This window comes from Pelophylax lessonae (genome assembly GCF_965119305.1).
Source record: "Pelophylax lessonae genome assembly, chromosome: 8".
NCBI lineage: Eukaryota > Metazoa > Chordata > Amphibia > Anura > Ranidae > Pelophylax > Pelophylax lessonae.
This window is the reverse complement of record NC_138775.1, coordinates 301,871,730-301,891,768: the sequence shown is the minus strand read 5'-3', so window position 1 is coordinate 301,891,768 and position 20,039 is coordinate 301,871,730. Positions and strand designations below refer to the sequence as shown.

Below are 20,039 nucleotides of genomic sequence, written 5' to 3'. Positions count from 1 at the left end.
TTGGTTGCCACGCACTGCGGCTTCAGATTCTGCCTGCTCCAGTCCTAGTAAATTCCCTTCACAGTATCTCCAATGGCTCTAACCCTAAGTCTGGTGGTCTATAAAGAGTAGTGGTGCGCAAAAATGAAAATTACGTTGACAAAACCGAAAATTCAGGAGGCACCTGGCCAAAAACATAAACTGAAATGGACAATTTTTTCAAAAGATTTTTGCACTGCAGTCAATGAGATGCAATTTTGCATTGAAGTCAATGGGACGCAGCATGCACTTTTTTTTTTTTTTTGGCTAAACACCAATAACCCTATTTTCGGCTGATCATTTTCGGCGGCCAATATATCGGTGCATCCTTAATAAAGAGAATCATTTACTTTACTCTGTATAAAGGTGACAGCTTTGCTTTAAGGAAGGGAAGGTACATTGAATGGACATAGGAGAGTAACATGCTTTGGAAAGAACATCAATGGAATACCGGAAGATATATGAATGGAAGAACATACATTATCAGAATAGGAGGAGTCGCAGAAAGTCATGGCAGTGTATAGAAGGAAGCAGCTGCTGCTGATGGAACTCACTTGTCGGTCTGGCAGTTGCTGTTGTAGCTGAAGGCGCATTTCATGATGCTGTCCAGGGTCATCAGACTGACATACTGGAAAAGCTCCACCGATTCCTCCACATTGCACAATGGATCCCATTTGTCCTGCCAGGAGATGTCAGACACACAAGAATGAAGCGTCATTTTCCCTTATCTGTGTCAGGAAGATATTTCTCTAATGCCCGGGATCCCCAAAACTGCCCCTAAGTCCTCCTGCTGTTACTATGCTTTACTATTGGTTAGTAGGGCTGCCCATCACAGCGACAGGCCAAAAATAAAGGACATGAGTGGGAGGAGCCAATGTTAGTGACTAGGAAGATTGGTCTGCACTACAGAGCACAGGCACATAGGGTTACAGGTCATAGGTCATAGGTTATATGTTAAAGGTTCTGTGATTTTTTTTTCAGCCTTACATGAAAAAATCTTGGTTGTTTTTCAGGAGTACACAGCATCGGCTTCTAAACACACCATTGTTCTATCAGAAAATGTATTTGCACCAGACCCTCTAATCCAATGGGGGAATAAATACATTGGGCAGTGCACACATTTTTATCTATTGCCATCGCTTTAGAGGAGCTTCTGTCAAACACTGGACCCAAAGCTATGTCAATAAAGATAAACAGTACCATGACCTTTTGATATATTTGACCCATGACATGTAAGATACTACAGTGCCATCTAAAGTTTGGAGTCAGAAAATACTTCTCTCATAGAAAGTAATGTAGAAAGGAAGAGACAGAAAGGGACACACCCATGAGGGAATTACTACCCAACCTTTCTAAAGGGGGACTATACAAGAAGACTCAACTAAAGAAGACTCTGCCAGAGGGGCTAACACTAGAAGCCACACAACCAGAGAGAAATGATAGCAAGAACTTGGTTTCCTGCAAGATGCCTGGAATCCTGTTTGCTACAGAAATCACAGACCAGCTATAACGCTGGCTAAGTGACCTTTGTAGTGCTTCCCTATAACATACAGACCATTGTCAATGCTCATTTTCTAGGAAAGTTATGTAACGTGTGCATGTGTGTTGTATGTACACTGCTCAAAAAAATCAAAGGAACATTTTTAATCAGAGTATAGCATCAAGTCAAGTAAACTCCTAGGATATTGATCTGGTCAGTTCAGTAGCAGAGGGGGTTGCTAATCAGTTTCAGCTGCTTTGATGTTAATGAGTTTAATGTATTTGTAGTATACACTATACATATATTTTTGATGAAATAGCAATTCTAATTATATATATATATATATATATATATATATATATATATATTTATTAGGGATAGACCGATTATCAGCAAGGCCGATATATTGGGGGCCTATATGCACTTTCCCCGATATATCCATATAATGTCATAGCCGCCTTAGTGGTGTCTCCATATAATGTCATGGCCGCCTTAGTGGTGTCTCCATATTAGGGATCGACCGATTATCGGCAAAGCCAATATTTCAAGGGCTGATATGCACTTTCCCTGATATATCGGTATCGGCCCCGGAACAGGCCGATATTGCCGATATTTTTGTGACGTCATTCTGCCTTCTTAGACCGCCTCCCTCGCCTTGAACAGCCTTGTATGGAGTCGGGACTAGTGTCACAGGAGTGTATCACAGCCATACACCCACCCACAGCAGCCCGGTGCCAGCCACCCAGCCACATCCACAGGCCCTGTACCAGCCAGCCAACCACAGGCACTGTACCAGCGAGCCAGTTAGCCACCCACAGCCCTTGTGCCAGCCACCCACCCACCACAGGGTGCCAGACCGCCAGCCACCCACAGACAGGGTGCCAGACAGCCACAGGCACTGTACCAGCCAGCCGCCCACAGACAGGGTGCCAGACAGCCAGCCACCCACAGACAGGGTGCCAGACAGCCAGCCACCCACAGGCACTGTTCCAGCCAGCCACAGGCACTGTACCAGCCAGCCGCCCACAGCTCCTGTGCCAGCCACCCACCTACCAGAGGGTGCCAGCCAGCCACCCACCACAGGGTTCCAGCCAGCCGCCCAACACAGGGTGCCAGACAGCCAGCCATCCACCACAGGGTGCCAGCAAGCCAGCCACCAACCACAGGGTGCCAGAAAGCCAGCCATCCACCACATGGTGCCAGACAGCCATTAGGTATTAAACAAAAATTCCATTGTTCAGTACCAGATTTGTGTCAAACATTGTCTTTATTTTTCAAAACTTTAAATGTACAAAATATCAGCCCATATCGGCCGATACTGATACGTTGTGACCAAAATATCGGTATCGGCCCTGAAAAAACATATCGGTCTATCCCTAATATATATAGTCCCCGCTTACATCAGAGACCACAGAGTTCTGCTTTACATCAGAATATGCAGAGTTTCCCTTTTACATCTGAACTTGCAGAGTTCCCTTACACTGTAAGGGGGGACTGCGCAGACTCTGATATAAGGGAGAACTCTGGGGACTTTGATTTAAGGAAGAACAGTGAGAACTCTGATGTAAAGGGGAACACTGCAGACGCTGTAATAAGGGGGTCTCTGATAACTGAAGCCCCCACTTATATCATCGTTCCCAGCATTCCTCTTTAATCAAGAGTTCCCAGAGCCCCTGTTACTTCAGAGTCTGCAGAATTTCCACTTGCACTGTAAGGGCTCTTTTACATATGTGAACCGATCGGACCACCCATTGTTCTGTATAGGGAGGCAGATGTAAAGAGACATGTGACCATTTACACTAGACTGCATCTGAGCCAATGAAAACAGATGGATGGGGATCCATTTACCATCCATCTAGTGGATTGGATGACATTCAGACCGGCCCATAGAGAACAGTGGGCTGTGTCCGTGTCCGCTCTACACAAGTGGAGATGGCACAGATCTGTCATCCATCTGCTCAGAGGAGATCAGCAGAGAGATCCCTCGCTGAGCAGGCAAATCCGCTTGGCAGAGTCCCCCCCATGTGAAAGTGCCCTAAGGGGGAGCTCTGTGGATTGTAATGTAAAGAGCAACTCTGATGTAAGGGGTGCTCTGGGAATCCTGAGGTAAGGGGGGATCTCTGCTCACCAAAGCTCCCACTTACATCAGAGTCCCCTTTTACATTGCAGTCTCCCTTACATACAGTATGTGTGTATAGAGGCTGGCGAGATAAGAAAGGAAACTTCACTCACCATGGATGGAGGCTCAGATCCTGGAGTTCCACCACTGTGGTCAGCAAGAAAGGCCTACTAGCCTGTGCTATACACACACATACGCTGGCATAGCATGCTGGGGCTTGTAGTGCACTACACCAGGGAAACCCCAGCGGGATGCTGTGTTGGTAGAGGGGCTCTGGAGGTGACAACACTCTTTCTTCAGTCCCCTCAATGACTGACCCACCTGTGTGCTGCTTTGTTTTGAATCCCTGAGATGTGTCCCCCATCACAGGCTGCGTGATGGGGGACACAGGCTGCGTGATGGGGGACACAGGCTGCGTGATGGGGGACACAGGCTGGATGATGGGGGACACAGGCTGAATGATGGGGGACACAGGCTGGATGATGGGGGATACAGGCTGAATGATGAGGGACACAGGCTGAATGATGGGGGACACAGGCTGCGTGATGGGGGACACAGGCTGGATGATGGGGGACACAGGCTGGATGATGGGGGACACAGGCTGGATGATGATCACGCAGCCTGTGTCCCTGCCGTCATCCTGCCTGTGTCCCCCATCACGCAGCCTGTGTCCCCCATAAACGCAGCCTGTGTCCCCGCCATCACACAGCCTTTGTCCCCCATAAATGCAGCCTGTGTCCCCCATCATTCAGCCTGTGTCCCCCATCATCCAGCCTGTGTCCCCCATCATTCAGCCTGTGTCCCCCATCATTCAGCCTGTGTCCCCCATCATCCAGCCTGTGTCCCCCATCATTCAGCCTGTGTCCCCCATCATCCAGCCTGTGTCCCCCATCATTCAGCCTGTGTCCCCCATCATCCAGCCTGTGTCCCCCATCATTCAGCCTGTGTCCCCCATCATCCAGCCTGTGTCCCCCATCATTCAGCCTGTGTCCCCCATCATCCAGCCTGTGTCCTCCATCATTCAGCCTGTGTCCCCCATCACACAGCCTGTGTCCCCCATAAATGCAGCCTGTGTTCCCCATAAATGCAGCCTGTGTTCCCCGCCATAATCCAGCCTGTGCCTCTGCGCTGTTCACAATTGTGTTTTTTTTTTCTTGAGAGGAACTATAAATCCCAGCATGTACTTTCAGGCTCAGCTTCACAATTTCTTTTTTTTTTTGAGGAACTATAAATCCCAGCATTCCCTTTCAGGCTTTTCAGGCTTCAGGAGTCTCTGCCCATTCAAATAGCGCATAGGGACGCTCACAATTGTACAAGTACTGTGGGGGGAGGGCACTGGGCACGCGTTTTTATTTGCCAAAAGCTCCAACTGTCAGGCGCTGTCCGCGGGCGCATGCGCAGTAATTGTGTTCTGCTGCCGAGAACTCCAACTCTCATGCATGGGCGTTGGAGTTCTCTGTGAATGGCATTGATGTTTGCGCATGCGCAGTAGTGGCAACCGGATCTCTGACCGGAAGTGCCACGGGTCGGAGATTTTGGCAAATTGGAAATTTCGGCAGGACACCGGTGTTCTGTCAGAATACCATACCCTATCAGAATTCCATACCTACGTCATTTCAGTTTGCGGATCAGCTGTGGCTTCATCATAAATCAGCTGTAGCCGCGTCACAAGTCATACTGCGCATGCGCAGAATAGGAAGCTGAAAAGATCCCAGCAAACAGACATCTAGTGGATGCCCCATCAGGTTTACCCTCCAAATCGTATCCCTAAATCCCACCGCTAAATATTTGGGGGGTTCATTCTTCTACTAAGCGGAGTCAGATAGAACAATGTGTGACCATAGAGGAACCCTGCAGGCGGGATATGGGACGGACCCAAAGCCACCATTGCTCTGTACATACCAGCATGACATTGGTGGATTGGGAGATGAGTGCGACGTACGGTCTCAGAACATCATAATGGAAGCCTGGAGTGATGAGCCGACGGTGCTGAAACCAGGTATTCCCCGACAGGACCAGCAATCCTTTCCCTGCACAGAGACAAGAATCACCAATGTGTGGATGGGTTCTAGGAGGGGATCCAATTACAATGTACAAATATACAGAGCCCTGAAAAAGTATTCACACCCCTGAAATCTCCACATTTTCTCATGTTACAACCAAAAACCTAAAATGTATTTTATTGGGATTTTCTGTGATAGACCGACACAAAGTGGCCATAATTGTGAAGTGGAAGGAAAATGATAAATGATACAAATAAATCTGTGAAAAGTGTGGCTGCATTTGTATTCACCCCCCTTTACTCTGATACCCCTAACTATAATCTAGAGCAGTGGTTCTTAACCTTGTTGGAGGTACTGAACCCCAGCAGTTTCATATGCGCATTCACCGAACCCTTCTTAATTGGAAAAATAAAATATGATTTTTTCAAATTCAAAACAGAGGTATATATTTATACATAGGTGCGCAAAATGAACAAAACCATTAAAGAACAAAACCATTGCATTAACACTGAGCGCTGACCATTGCATAACACTGAGCGCTGACCATTGCATAACACTGAGCGCTGACCATTGCATAACACTGAGCGCTGACCATTGCATAACACTGAGCGCTGACCATTTGCATAACACTGACCGCTGACCATTGCATTAACACTGACCGCTGACCATTGCATTAACACTGAGCGCTGACCATTGCATAACACTGAGCGCTGACCATTGCATAACACTGACCGCTGACCATTGCATAACACTGACCGCTGACCATTGCATAACACTGACCGCTGACCATTGCATAACACTGACCGCTGACCATTGCATTAATACTGAGCGCTGACCATTGCATAACACTGACCGCTGGCCATTGCATAACACTGACCGCTGACCATTTGCATAACACTGACCGCTGACCATTGCATTAATACTGAGCGCTGACCATTGCATAACACTGAGCGCTGACCATTGCATAACACTGAGCGCTGACCATTGCATAACACTGACCGCTGACCATTGCATAACACTGACCGCTGACCATTTGCATAACACTGACCGCTGACCATTGCATAACACTGACCGCTGACCATTTGCATAACACTGACCGCTGACCATTGCATTAACACTGACCGCTGACCATTTGCATTAACACTGACCGCTAACCATTGCATAACACTGACCGCTGACCATTGCATAACACTGACCGCTGACCATTGCATTAACACTGACCGCTGACCATTGCATAACACTGACCGCTGACCATTGCATTAACACTGACCGCTGACCATTGCATAACACTGACCGCTGACCATTGCATTAACACTGACCGCTGACCATTGCATAACACTGACCGCTGACCATTTGCATAACACTGACCGCTGACCATTGCATTAACACTGACCGCTGACCATTGCATAACACTGACCGCTGACCATTGCATAACACTGACCGCTGACCATTTGCATAACACTGACCGCTGACCATTGCATAACACTGACCGCTGACCATTGCATTAACACTGATCGCTGACCATTGCATTAATACTGACCGCTGACCATTGCATTAATACTGACCGCTGACCATTTGCATAACACTGACCGCTGACCATTGCATTAATACTGACCGCTGACCATTTGCATTAACACTGACCGCTAACCATTTGCATTAATACTGACCGCTGACCATTGCATTAATACTGACCGCTGACCATTTGCATAACACTGACCGCTGACCATTGCATTAACACTGACCGCTGACCATTTGCATTAACACTGAGCGCTGACCATTTGCATAACACTGACCGCTGACCATTGCATTAATACTGACCGCTGACCATTTGCATTAACACTGAGTGCTGACCATTTGCATAACACTGACCGCTGACCATTTGCATAACATTGACCGCTGACTATTTGCATAACACTGACCGCTGACCATTTGCATTAATACTGACCGCTGACCATTTGCATAACACTGACCGCTGACCATTTGCATAACACTGACCGCTGACCATTTGCATTAATACTGACCGCTGACCATTTGCATAACACTGACCGCTGACCATTGCATTAATACTGACCGCTGACCATTTGCATTAACACTGACCGCTGACCATTGCATTAATACTGACCGCTGACCATTTGCATTAACACTGACCGCTGACCATTTGCATTAACACTGACCGCTGACCATTGCATTAACACTGACCGCTGACCATTTGCATTAACACTGACCGCTGACCATTTGCATTAACACTGACCGCTGACCATTGCATTAACACTGACCGCTGACCATTGCATTAATACTGACCGCTGACCATTTGCATAACACTGACCGCTGACCATTGCATTAACACTGAGCGCTGACCATTGCATTAATACTGACCGCTGACCATTTGCATTAACACTGACCGCTGACCATTTGCATAACACTGACCGCTGACCATTTGCATAACACTGAGCGCTGACCATTGCATAACACTGACCGCTGACCATTGCATTAACACTGACCGCTGACCATTTGCATTAACACTGACCGCTGACCATTTGCATAACACTGACCGCTGACCATTTGCATAACACTGAGCGCTGACCATTGCATAACACTGACCGCTGACCATTTGCATAACACTGACCGCTGACCATTTGCATAACACTGACCGCTGACCATTTGCATAACACTGACCGCTGACCATTTGCATTAACACTGACCGCTGACCATTGCATTAATACTGACCGCTGACCATTGCATTAATACTGACCGCTGACCATTTGCATTAACACTGACCGCTGACAATTTGCATAACACTGAGCGCTGACCATTTGCATTAATACTGAGCGCTGACCATTGCATAACACTGACCGCTGACCATTTGCATAACACTGACCGCTGACCATTTGCATTAACACTGACCGCTGACCATTGCATTAACACTGACCGCTGACCATTGCATTAATACTGACCGCTGACCATTGCATTAACACTGACCGCTGACCATTGCATTAATACTGACCGCTGACCATTGCATAACACTGACCGCTGACCATTTGCATAACACTGACCGCTGACCATTGCATTAACACTGACCGCTGACCATTGCATTAATACTGACCGCTGACCATTGCATTAATACTGACCGCTGACCATTGCATTAACACTGACCGCTGACCATTTGCATTAATACTGACTGCTGACCATTGCATTAACACTGACCGCTGACCATTGCATTAATACTGACCGCTGACCATTGCATTAATACTGACCGCTGACCATTGCATTAATACTGAGCGCTGACCATTTGCATAACACTGACCGCTGACCATTTGCATTAATACTGACTGCTGACCATTTGCATAACACTGACCGCTGACCATTTGCATTAATACTGACCGCTGACCATTTGCATAATACTGACCGCTGACCATTTGCATTAATACTGAGCGCTGACCATTGCATTAACACTGACCGCTGACCATTTGCATTAACACTGACCGCTGACCATTGCATTAACACTGACCGCTGACCATTTGCATTAACACTGACCGCTGACCATTGCATTAACACTGACCGCTGACCATTTGCATAACACTGACCGCTGACCATTGCATTAATACTGACCGCTGACCATTTGCATAACACTGACCGCTGACCATTTGCATAACACTGACCGCTGACCATTGCATTAATACTGACCGCTGACCATTTGCATAACACTGACCGCTGACCATTGCATTAATACTGACCGCTGACCATTTGCATTAACACTGACCGCTGACCATTGCATTAACACTGACCGCTGACCATTTGCATTAACACTGACCGCTGACCATTTGCATTAACACTGACCGCTGACCATTTGCATAACACTGACCGCTGACCATTTGCATAACACTGAGCGCTGACCATTGCATAACACTGACCGCTGACCATTTGCATAACACTGACCGCTGACCATTTGCATAACACTGACCGCTGACCATTTGCATAACACTGACCGCTGACCATTTGCATTAACACTGACCGCTGACCATTGCATTAATACTGACCGCTGACCATTGCATTAATACTGACCGCTGACCATTTGCATTAACACTGACCGCTGACAATTTGCATAACACTGAGCGCTGACCATTTGCATTAATACTGAGCGCTGACCATTGCATAACACTGACCGCTGACCATTTGCATAACACTGACCGCTGACCATTTGCATTAACACTGACCGCTGACCATTGCATTAACACTGACCGCTGACCATTGCATTAATACTGACCGCTGACCATTGCATTAACACTGACCGCTGACCATTGCATTAATACTGACCGCTGACCATTGCATAACACTGACCGCTGACCATTTGCATAACACTGACCGCTGACCATTGCATTAACACTGACCGCTGACCATTGCATTAATACTGACCGCTGACCATTGCATTAATACTGACCGCTGACCATTGCATTAACACTGACCGCTGACCATTTGCATTAATACTGACTGCTGACCATTGCATTAACACTGACCGCTGACCATTGCATTAATACTGACCGCTGACCATTGCATTAATACTGACCGCTGACCATTGCATTAATACTGAGCGCTGACCATTTGCATAACACTGACCGCTGACCATTTGCATTAATACTGACTGCTGACCATTTGCATAACACTGACCGCTGACCATTTGCATTAATACTGACCGCTGACCATTTGCATAATACTGACCGCTGACCATTTGCATTAATACTGAGCGCTGACCATTGCATTAACACTGACCGCTGACCATTTGCATTAACACTGACCGCTGACCATTGCATTAACACTGACCGCTGACCATTTGCATTAACACTGACCGCTGACCATTGCATTAACACTGACCGCTGACCATTTGCATAACACTGACCGCTGACCATTGCATTAATACTGACCGCTGACCATTTGCATAACACTGACCGCTGACCATTTGCATAACACTGACCGCTGACCATTGCATTAATACTGACCGCTGACCATTTGCATAACACTGACCGCTGACCATTGCATTAATACTGACCGCTGACCATTTGCATTAACACTGACCGCTGACCATTGCATTAACACTGACCGCTGACCATTTGCATTAACACTGACCGCTGACCATTGCATTAACACTGACCGCTGACCATTTGCATTAACACTGACCGCTGACCATTTGCATAACACTGACCGCTGACCATTGCATTAATACTGACCGCTGACCATTTGCATAACACTGACCGCTGACCATTTGCATAACACTGACCGCTGACCATTGCATTAATACTGACCGCTGACCATTGCATTAACACTGACCGCTGACCATTGCATTAACACTGACCGCTGACCATTTGCATTAACACTGACCGCTGACCATTTGCATTAACACTGACCGCTGACCATTGCATTAACACTGACCGCTGACCATTTGCATAACACTGACCGCTGACCATTGCATTAATACTGACCGCTGACCATTTGCATAACACTGACCGCTGACCATTTGCATTAATACTGAGCGCTGACCATTTGCATTAACACTGACCGCTGACCATTTGCATTAACACTGAGCGCTGACCATTTGCATAACACTGACCGCTGACCATTTGCATTAATACTGAGCGCTGACCATTTGCATAACACTGACCGCTGACCATTTGCATAACACTGACCGCTGACTATTTGCATTAACACTGACCGCTGACCATTGCATAACACTGACCGCTGACCATTGCATAACACTGACCGCTGACCATTGCATAACACTGACCGCTGACCATTTGCATTAATACTGAGCGCTGACCATTTGCATAACACTGACCGCTGACCATTGCATTAACACTGAGCGCTGACCATTGCATTAATACTGACCGCTGACCATTGCATTACCACTGACCGCTGACCATTTGCATTAACACTGACCGCTGACCATTTGCATTAATACTGACCGCTGACCATTGCATTAACACTGACCGCTGACCATTGCATTAATACTGAGCGCTGACCATTTGCATAACACTGACCGCTGACCATTGCATTAATACTGACCGCTGACCATTTGCATTAATACTGACCGCTGACCATTGCATTAACACTGACCGCTGACCATTGCATAACACTGACCGCTGACCATTGCATAACACTGACCGCTGACCATTTGCATTACCAACCAACTAACCAAAAAAAAAAAAAAATGCCATACCAATACTGCACACTCACTCACTGTGTATAACGGTTATACACAGTGGGGGGGGGCGCCTTTTTAGTAAAACACTTCTCTGCAGAGAACACCACATCTACCTACCTTAGTCCTCCTGATTCTGGGCTGGCTGCTGCTCTGGCCTGGGTCTGGTGTCAGACTGGTGTCAGACTCACTCAGTGAGCCACCACTCAATAAGCCTCCTCCTAGGCCTAGGAGTTGGACCTCTCTCCCCTCCAGTCTCCGAGTCCCCGCTCTCACTCCGCTCAGTCTGTCCTCGCCATCAGTGCACTGACTCATAGCGTGTCAGTGTCACATGACATGTGAATCACTCCGCCAGGTCCGGGCTCTGTACTGTGGGGATGTTGTGCGTTTCCATGACGACGGTGCAGAGCGGAGCAGAAGGACACGCCCGAAATTGGAGAAATAGTCCCTGACAGCGAAGTGGTACTAGTGGAGGGTGTGCGTGTCATCACGAATCTTATGAGTCCTCCACCGAACCCGTGAGACTGACTCACCGAACCCCTGGGGTTTGATCGAACCCAGGTTTAGAACCACTGATCTAGAGGAACCAATTGTCTTCAGAAGTCACCTAATTAGTAATTAGAGTCCCCCCTGTGTGTAATGTAATCTCAGTATAAATACAGCTGTTCTCTGAAGCCCTCAGAGGTTTGTTAGAGAACATTAGTGAACAAACAGCATCATGAAGGCCAAGGAACACAGCAGACAGGTCAGGGATAAAGTTGTGGAGAAGTGTAAAGCAGGGTTAGGTTATAAAAAAATCTCCCAAGCTTTGACCATCTCATGGAGCGCTGATCAATCCATCATGGGAAAATGGAAAGAGTATGGCACAACTGCAACCCTACCAAGACATGGCCGTCCACCTAAACTGACCGGCCGGGCCCCTACCAAGACATGGCCGTCCACCTAAACTGACCAGCCGGGCCCCTACCAAGACATGGTCGTCCACCTAAACTGACCGGCCGGGCCCCTACCAAGACATGGCCGTCCACCTAAACTGATCGGCCGGGCCCCTACCAAGACATGTCCGTCCACCTAAACTGATCGGCCGGGCCCCTACCAAGACATGTCCGTCCACCTAAACTGACCGGCCGGGCCCCTACCAAGACATGGCTGTCCATCTAAACTGACCGGCCGGGCCCCTACCAAGACATGGCCATCCACCTAAACTGACTGGCCGGGCCCCTACCAAGACATGGCCGTCCACCTAAACTGACCGGCCGGGCTAGGAGAGCATTCTTTAGAGAAGCAGCCAAGAGGCCCATGGGAATTCTGGAGGAGCTGCAGAGATCCACAGCTCAGGTGGGAGAATCTGTCCACAGGACAACTATTAGTCGTGCGCTCCACAAATCTGCCCTTTATGGAAGAGTGAGAAGAAGAAAGCCATTGGTGGAAGAAATCCATAAGAAGTCCCGTTTGCAGTTTGGGAGAAGCCATGTGGGGGAGGAGCAAACATGTGGGGGGAGGAGCTCTGCTCAGAGGAGACCAAAATTATATGTGTGGGGGAAAACTAACACTGCACATCACCCTGAACACACCATCCCCACTGTGAAACATGGTGGTGGCAGCATCATGGTGTGGGGATGCTTTTCTTCAGCAGGGACAGGGAAGCTGGTCAGAGTTGATGGGAAGATGGATGGAGCCAAATACAGGACAATCATAGAAGAAAAGACTTGAGACTGGGGGGAGGGTCACCTTCCAGCAGGACAACGACCCGAAACATCCAGCCAGAGCTACAATGGAATGGTTTCATGTGTTAGAATGGCCCAGTCACAGTCCAGACCTAAATCACATTGAGAATCTGTGGCAAGACTTGAAAATTGCTGTTTACAGACGCTCTTCATCCAATCTGACAGAGATGAGATATTCTGCAGAGAAGAATGGGCAGAAATGTCCTCTCTAGATGTGCAAAGCTGGTAGAGACATCCCCAAAAAGACTCCCAGCTGTAATTGCAGGGAAAGGCGGAGCTACAAAGTATTGACTCCGGGGGGTGAATACAAATGCAGCCACACTTTTCACAGATTTTTTTGTATCATTTATCATTTTCCTTCCACTTCACAATTATGGCCACTTTGTGTCGGTCTATCACAGAAAATCCCAATAAAATACATTTCTGGGTGTAACATGAGAGAATGTGGGAAATTTTAAAGGGTGTGAATACTTTATAAAGGGGTCTCAGGTATTAAACCGATTACTCTAAGTGCCAACTGCCCTTTTCTGGCACTTTGTGTTTACAAATTTAAATCTGCACGGAGGGACGGGGCCTTTTCTTTTCTTATTAATTTTATTTTTTATTTTTATACTGTCCCTTTATTTATTTATTTTATCACATTCATTCCTATTACACGGAATGACAGGTCCTCTTTATAGAGGGATTTGGGAAAGACCCCAAATCTCTCATTTACCTTTAAAAACAAAAGATAAAAAAAAAAATGTTTTAGATTTTTTACTTTATTAAAAAAAAAAAAAGTGTTTACTTCCACCCTGGACCGGAAGTGATGTCATGATGTCGCTCTGGTCCTCCAAGGCCATAGAGGTGATCAAAGACGATCTGGTCTCTGTTCGCCTCTGTGACCAGCTGGCTGCACCGTTAGACCATTCCTTGGTTGCGCTGGCAAAAACGGTAAGCCCAAAAAACACAAGTGAGTGGCAGGAGGGGGGCCGACGTCCCGTCCCGACCCTTCTGAAAGCAATCCAAAGGCTAATGAGCCTCCCGGATCACTTTCAAAGGAAAGCAAGCCACCGGCTGAAAAAGAAATACTGGGTTATGGCTGATAGCTTCATTCATGACTCCGCTAAACCACTTCATAGCCACAATGTATATATATGTATTGTGGTCGGCAAGTGGCTAAAGTCCCCAAAAAGGACATCCGGCCACAAAGTAAGGTTGGAAAAAAGGAGGTTTAAATGTAGACTTAGGAAAGGGTTCTTTACTGCTAGAGCTGTAAATAGTGGAACTTCCTCCCCTAGGAAGCGGTTCTAGCTGAGAATAAACTTTTTGATGTCTTCCTCAGGAAGGGGAATATACGGAGCTCTGGGGATTATTAGAGAATACAAATCCTGCACATGGGAGGGGCGGAGTCTTTTCTCATCTTTATAATGGGGCAGGGAGCGGTGTGCTGGGGGCGGTCCTTAGTCCTGTTGCTGTCCTCCTCATATTTCATATTTTCTGAATTGAGTACTCGCCATGCCTTCTGGATCTGTTCCATAGTTCCATAATAGAAGGACAAGTCCTTCAGGGATCTTAGTAACAAATCTGAGCGACTCAAAGCCGATCGCATGGATTTCCCCGTACAACAGGGACCACCAATTATCCTCGTGACATTACCCGGCTCGGCTAATCTTTCATTCCAAGTATTTCAGAAAATTGAGCATTTTGCAGAGTCTCAGGTACTTTTATTCCGCCACTAAAGCCGGCCATAGGCAGTTCAAACCATGTATGGGCAGGCTGAACAATCGATCGACTTGGGTACAACCAGCCTGTCGGGTTTTACATGCGATTATTGCCAGTGGATGTTACAATCACTATGTTCTCCTGGTGGGGAAGCCCCCCCCCGCCCCCCCCGCACACCAGGAACACACGCTTGGTCTATGGCCAGCATGAGGGAGAATGGAAGACCCAATAGAGTGCTGACGGTTAACCCAGCACTTCGTATGTATACCAATACCCAACATACTGTGTATATATATATATATATATATATATACCAATACCAATACCCAACATACTGTGTATATATATATATATATATATACCAATACCAATACCCAACATACTGTGTATATATATATACCAATACCAATACCCAACATACTGTGTATATATATATATATACCAATACCAATACCCAACATACTGTGTATATATATATATATATATTGTAACAGGAAGTCAGCTAAATCTGGGAATGTAGTCACAGGAAGGAGATACATTTCCACCTGACTTAGAAAGTCCATTAATTAATTTAGGGTGTTGGCTACAGAGCTAGCCAGCAGGAAATTGAAAGGCCTTCACCTGTTCAGAATGAGGGAGTTAAGGCTCTATAATTTGTTCAGAGAATTTCCTATTGTTTGCTGCCTCCAGAAGCTGTGTCCTGAAGCCATGTGGGCTGGGAGCAGGAGGACAGTCAGCGTGTGCCTCCCGACAGGATGTGTGGGCCTGGGAGAAGACCCCCCGGAGTGATGTGTGCCCGGGACGGTAACCAAGGGTGAATACGTCTCAAAGGTGAGAAGACGAACTGTTGATGTGAAAGAAACAAAAGGACTGTGTTGCCCTGCGAAGCTATTATAAAAGGACTATTGAGTGTCCGCTGTAGGACAAGGAAGTCTGCCCGACGATAGGTTGGAGACAGACACTTAGGCAGGTTCCAGTTGTGAGAAGGTAGCCGCCCACAGAGGCAAGGATTTATTTTCTGTTTTATTTTATTTTGGATGTTTTGCTGCATACAGCCTGGTGAAGAAAGTACCATTTAATAAACCACACTGTTTGTTTGCAAGCACTTGTCGGCTACCTCTCTGGGAAAACGCACCCCCCAAGGGGTCATCCACGCCTACCACCGAGCTAATCCCTCACATATGGTGGAGGTATGCAGTGGGCATAAGCAGAGATCCCTGCAATGGAGTGCAAATGTTTGATGAACTTTATCTGGTGCATGAGATTGCACAATCTATGTGTGCAGGAGAGAAGATCCTGACAGAAAAAAAAAAAAAAAAAGTGTTTTAAAGAGACAGGGGTCTCAAAATTATTTGATGAACTTTGTTGTGTCTGGTGCAAGTGACTGCACAAACTGTGTGTGCAGGAAAAGAGATCCTGCAAGAGAGAGAAAAACTACATGTGTTGAAGAGACAGTGGTCTGAAAATTGTTTGCTGGACTGTGAAAAATTTGTTTGTGGAGTTATTGAAGATGGGGCGGTCCAAACGCCTGAAAAATGCAAAGATAGATGAAATGAGAGACCGGATTCTATGGATGGAGGGGATGTTGCCATCTGAACCAGCCCCATCCATGCCTAAAGAGAGTCTACTAAAGAGGAAGGTTGTTGTCCCTAGCAACACTGATGAAACTGCTATGGAGACGCAGTGTGCTCAGATGAAAAGTAAGCTCAAAATGGAGGAGATGTTGAAACATCTGATTATATCAAATGCAGCTCAACAGCAAGCAAATGCAGCTCAACAGCAGGTAAATGCGGATTTTCAGCAGAGCTTTGCAGCTCAACAAAAGGCTCATCAAGAGAGCATGGCAGGCTGGAAACAGAGACGCCAGCAGCCAATGGAGGCCATCAGTTTGGAGGAAACCGAGTATGTGTGCAGGGCTGAGTTGGATGCCTTGCAACGGAAAATGGAAGAAAAGGAACAAGCCTTGGAATTGCTTAAAATGGAGCATAGAAACTTGCAGGAAACGAATGAACTACTCAAGTCTCATGTGTCACAGTGGGAAGAATCCACTGCTCTTCTTTTGGTCGAGTTGCAAAAACGCAGAGAGACTATAATGGAGAAAGATACCATCCTCATGGAAAAGGAAAGTGAAATTCAGACTTTGCAGAAGCAAAGCATGTGTGAAATGTTGGAGTTGCGTAATCAGCTGGAAAAAAGTCTTCAGTGTTTTGGAAGTTACAAAAATAGACCTGCAGGAGTCGCAGGAACAGAATGTTGCTCTGAAAGCGACATTGTCTCTCAGCGACAAAGAGAAAAGTGAAAGAGAGGCTAAATTACTGAGTACTGTGTATGAGCTCACTACTTTGAGCAATGTGGTAGATGAATGGCGTGCGGACTGTGAAAGTTGGAAAGGGGAAGCCCAACGTGTCCAGCAGCAGTTAAAGGAGAAAGAAGCCTGTGTGGCAGAATTACATTCTTATTCCCAGATGCTAGCCAATGAGGTGAAGGCTCTTATGCAGGGAAAAGGAGATTGTGAACATAAGAGGGAAAAAGTAGAGGCACAGCTTCTGGAATCGCAAGTCAAGGTGTCAGAAGGTGACCGATTGTGTGCTAAGCTGTCAGAGAAGGCAAACCGACTGCAGGTTGAGTTGGACAATGTTACAAATCAGCTTTCTCAAGCAGACAGCAAATCTAGAGAAATTGCGGAAGATTTTTCTATCTTGGAATCGCAGCTGCAAGACACGCAGGAACTCTTACAGGAAGAGAGGTGTCAAAGGCTGAGTTTTAGCACAAAGCTCAAACAAATGGAAGATGAGAAAAATGGCTTCCTGGAACAATTAAAAGAGGAGGCGGAAGCAAAGAAAAACCTATCAGAGCAAGTCGCAACATTGCAAGCTCAGATAGCGGATATGAAAAAACGCATGGAAGAAAGCGTTGGTTCATTACAGTGTGTTGAAGATGTGAAAAAGAAGTTTGATCAGATGCTTGGTGAAGAGAAGACTGTGTCTGCAAAATATGCAGAACGCCGCGACCGTGCAAAAACGGAGGCGCGTGATAACGAGAGCAAAGCCCTGTTCTTGGCTCGCTCTTTGGAGGAAGTTCTAGAGTGTAAGGCTGAACTAGAAAGTGTTAACAAACAGCTGCGTACAGAAATGGAAGAATTGGTCAGCTCCAAGGATGATGTTGTGAAAAGCGTTCAGGAGCTAGAAAAGTCTAAACGAGCCTTAGAACAGCAAGTAGAAGAGATGAAGATTCCGTTGCGGGAACTGGAAGAGGAATTCCAGGCAACAGAGGATCTGTCCCAAAGAGGGGATAGTGTGCCTGATGCAGTTTTTAAAAGGATCAGTGTTTTGGGGTCTGTCCTGAGTGAGCCTCAGAAATGTGATGACACGTGGCTTGAATCACCCCTTTGGAATAAACCGTTCCTTCAAAAACTTCAAGCATTGGAAAATGTATCATTAGAACTTCAGCAAATAAAGGAGTTGTGTAAGAAATGTGGTGATTTCTCAGTTCAGGCTGAAAACCTAGTAGAGAAAACTAAAGCGGAGAAAACTAAAGCAAGTGATATAAATCTGGGAGGAAAAAGCAAACGCCACCTAGTGGAGAAAACTAAGGCTGTTGGTGAAAACGTGAAGCAAATGAATTTCAAGTGCCTTTCAGAGAATATTTCTAAAATGAAACTGGTGAAAGACGGGTGGCAGAAGTTTGATCGTGATCTTGAGATGCATTCCATGTGGAATTCAGATAGAGAAAAAGAACTAGGTGACCTTGAGCGGTCAAATAGTTCAGCAGAAAGTGCATTGAAGAAACCTGTAAAAGAATGTGTTGCAGTTCCATGCTTCTTCACTGATGCAGAGAGGAGGTCTATAATGGATACCACCCAGATCGCTGGGTTCAACTGTGTTGTTGCCTTTGACCCCTATGTTGGTGGAAGGAAAGTTGATGATGTTCTGGTTGGCTTCTTCTGTGAAGAGTTTGGCAAGAAATATAAACTCAATATCAAATCAAATAGTAGGCCTTTACTGCGACTCGCTCAGGAGGGCGAAAAGTTTAAGAAGTTGATGAGTGCAAATGCTTCAGATCTGCCTATGAATATGAAATGTTTGGTGAATGATATTGATATCTCTGGGAAAAGGAACAGGGGTCACTTTGAAGAAATGTGTGACAGCCTGTTGTCTCAATTGGAAAATCCTCTGCACAGCATCTTAGAGCAAGCAAAGCTCAAGAAGGAAGATCATTCCCTTTTACAACAAAAAGTCAATGATTGTGTACAGATGTATGGAGAGGCAACTCAAGTCACAGAGGGATGTCAAGAGTCCCTACTTGGAACAAAGCTTAGTGAAGCAAAGGTTCTCAAAGTTTTGTGGAAAACATTTATGGATTGCAGAGAGAGGCGTCTTAAGAATGTTGAAGACATTAAGACTAGCCCAATTGAGTTGCCTATGGATCACGGTCCTCCATGGTGGATTGGACAGACGGAGATGAGAGACAAACTGTGTGGCATTTATGAGAAATCCGTCAATGAAGATGACAAAACAGTTTCATCCGGAAGCTTGAGGATAATAGGAGGCTTATCAGTGAGTCAGCAGTGCTTGACACATGCGTGCCTGGAAATCTGTGTCCCAACCCTAGGGTTGAAACAAGAGGGGGGGGTATGTAACAGGAAGTCAGCTAAATCTGGGAATGTAGTCACAGGAAGGAGATACATTTCCACCTGACTTAGAAAGTCCATTAATTAATTTAGGGTGTTGGCTACAGAGCTAGCCAGCAGGAAGTTGAAAGGCCTTCACCTGTTCAGAATGAGGGAGTTAAGGCTCTA

The 20,039-nt window shown here is 46.4% G+C and overlaps 1 protein-coding gene across 1 annotated transcript in view; it reads right to left on the bottom strand.

Annotated features, from left to right (window-relative positions):
• The window catches only part of LOC309561795 (cytochrome P450 4B1-like), a 119,353-nt gene that overhangs the window by 53,706 nt on the left and 45,608 nt on the right, over positions 1-20,039 (bottom strand). Inside the window, exons 4-5 of the mRNA XM_082265826.1 lie at positions 5,520-5,647; positions 573-697 (exon numbers count right to left, since the gene is read on the bottom strand). Coding sequence (XP_082121952.1) covers positions 573-697; positions 5,520-5,647 — 253 coding nt within the window. The remainder of the gene's footprint in view (positions 1-572; positions 698-5,519; positions 5,648-20,039) is intronic.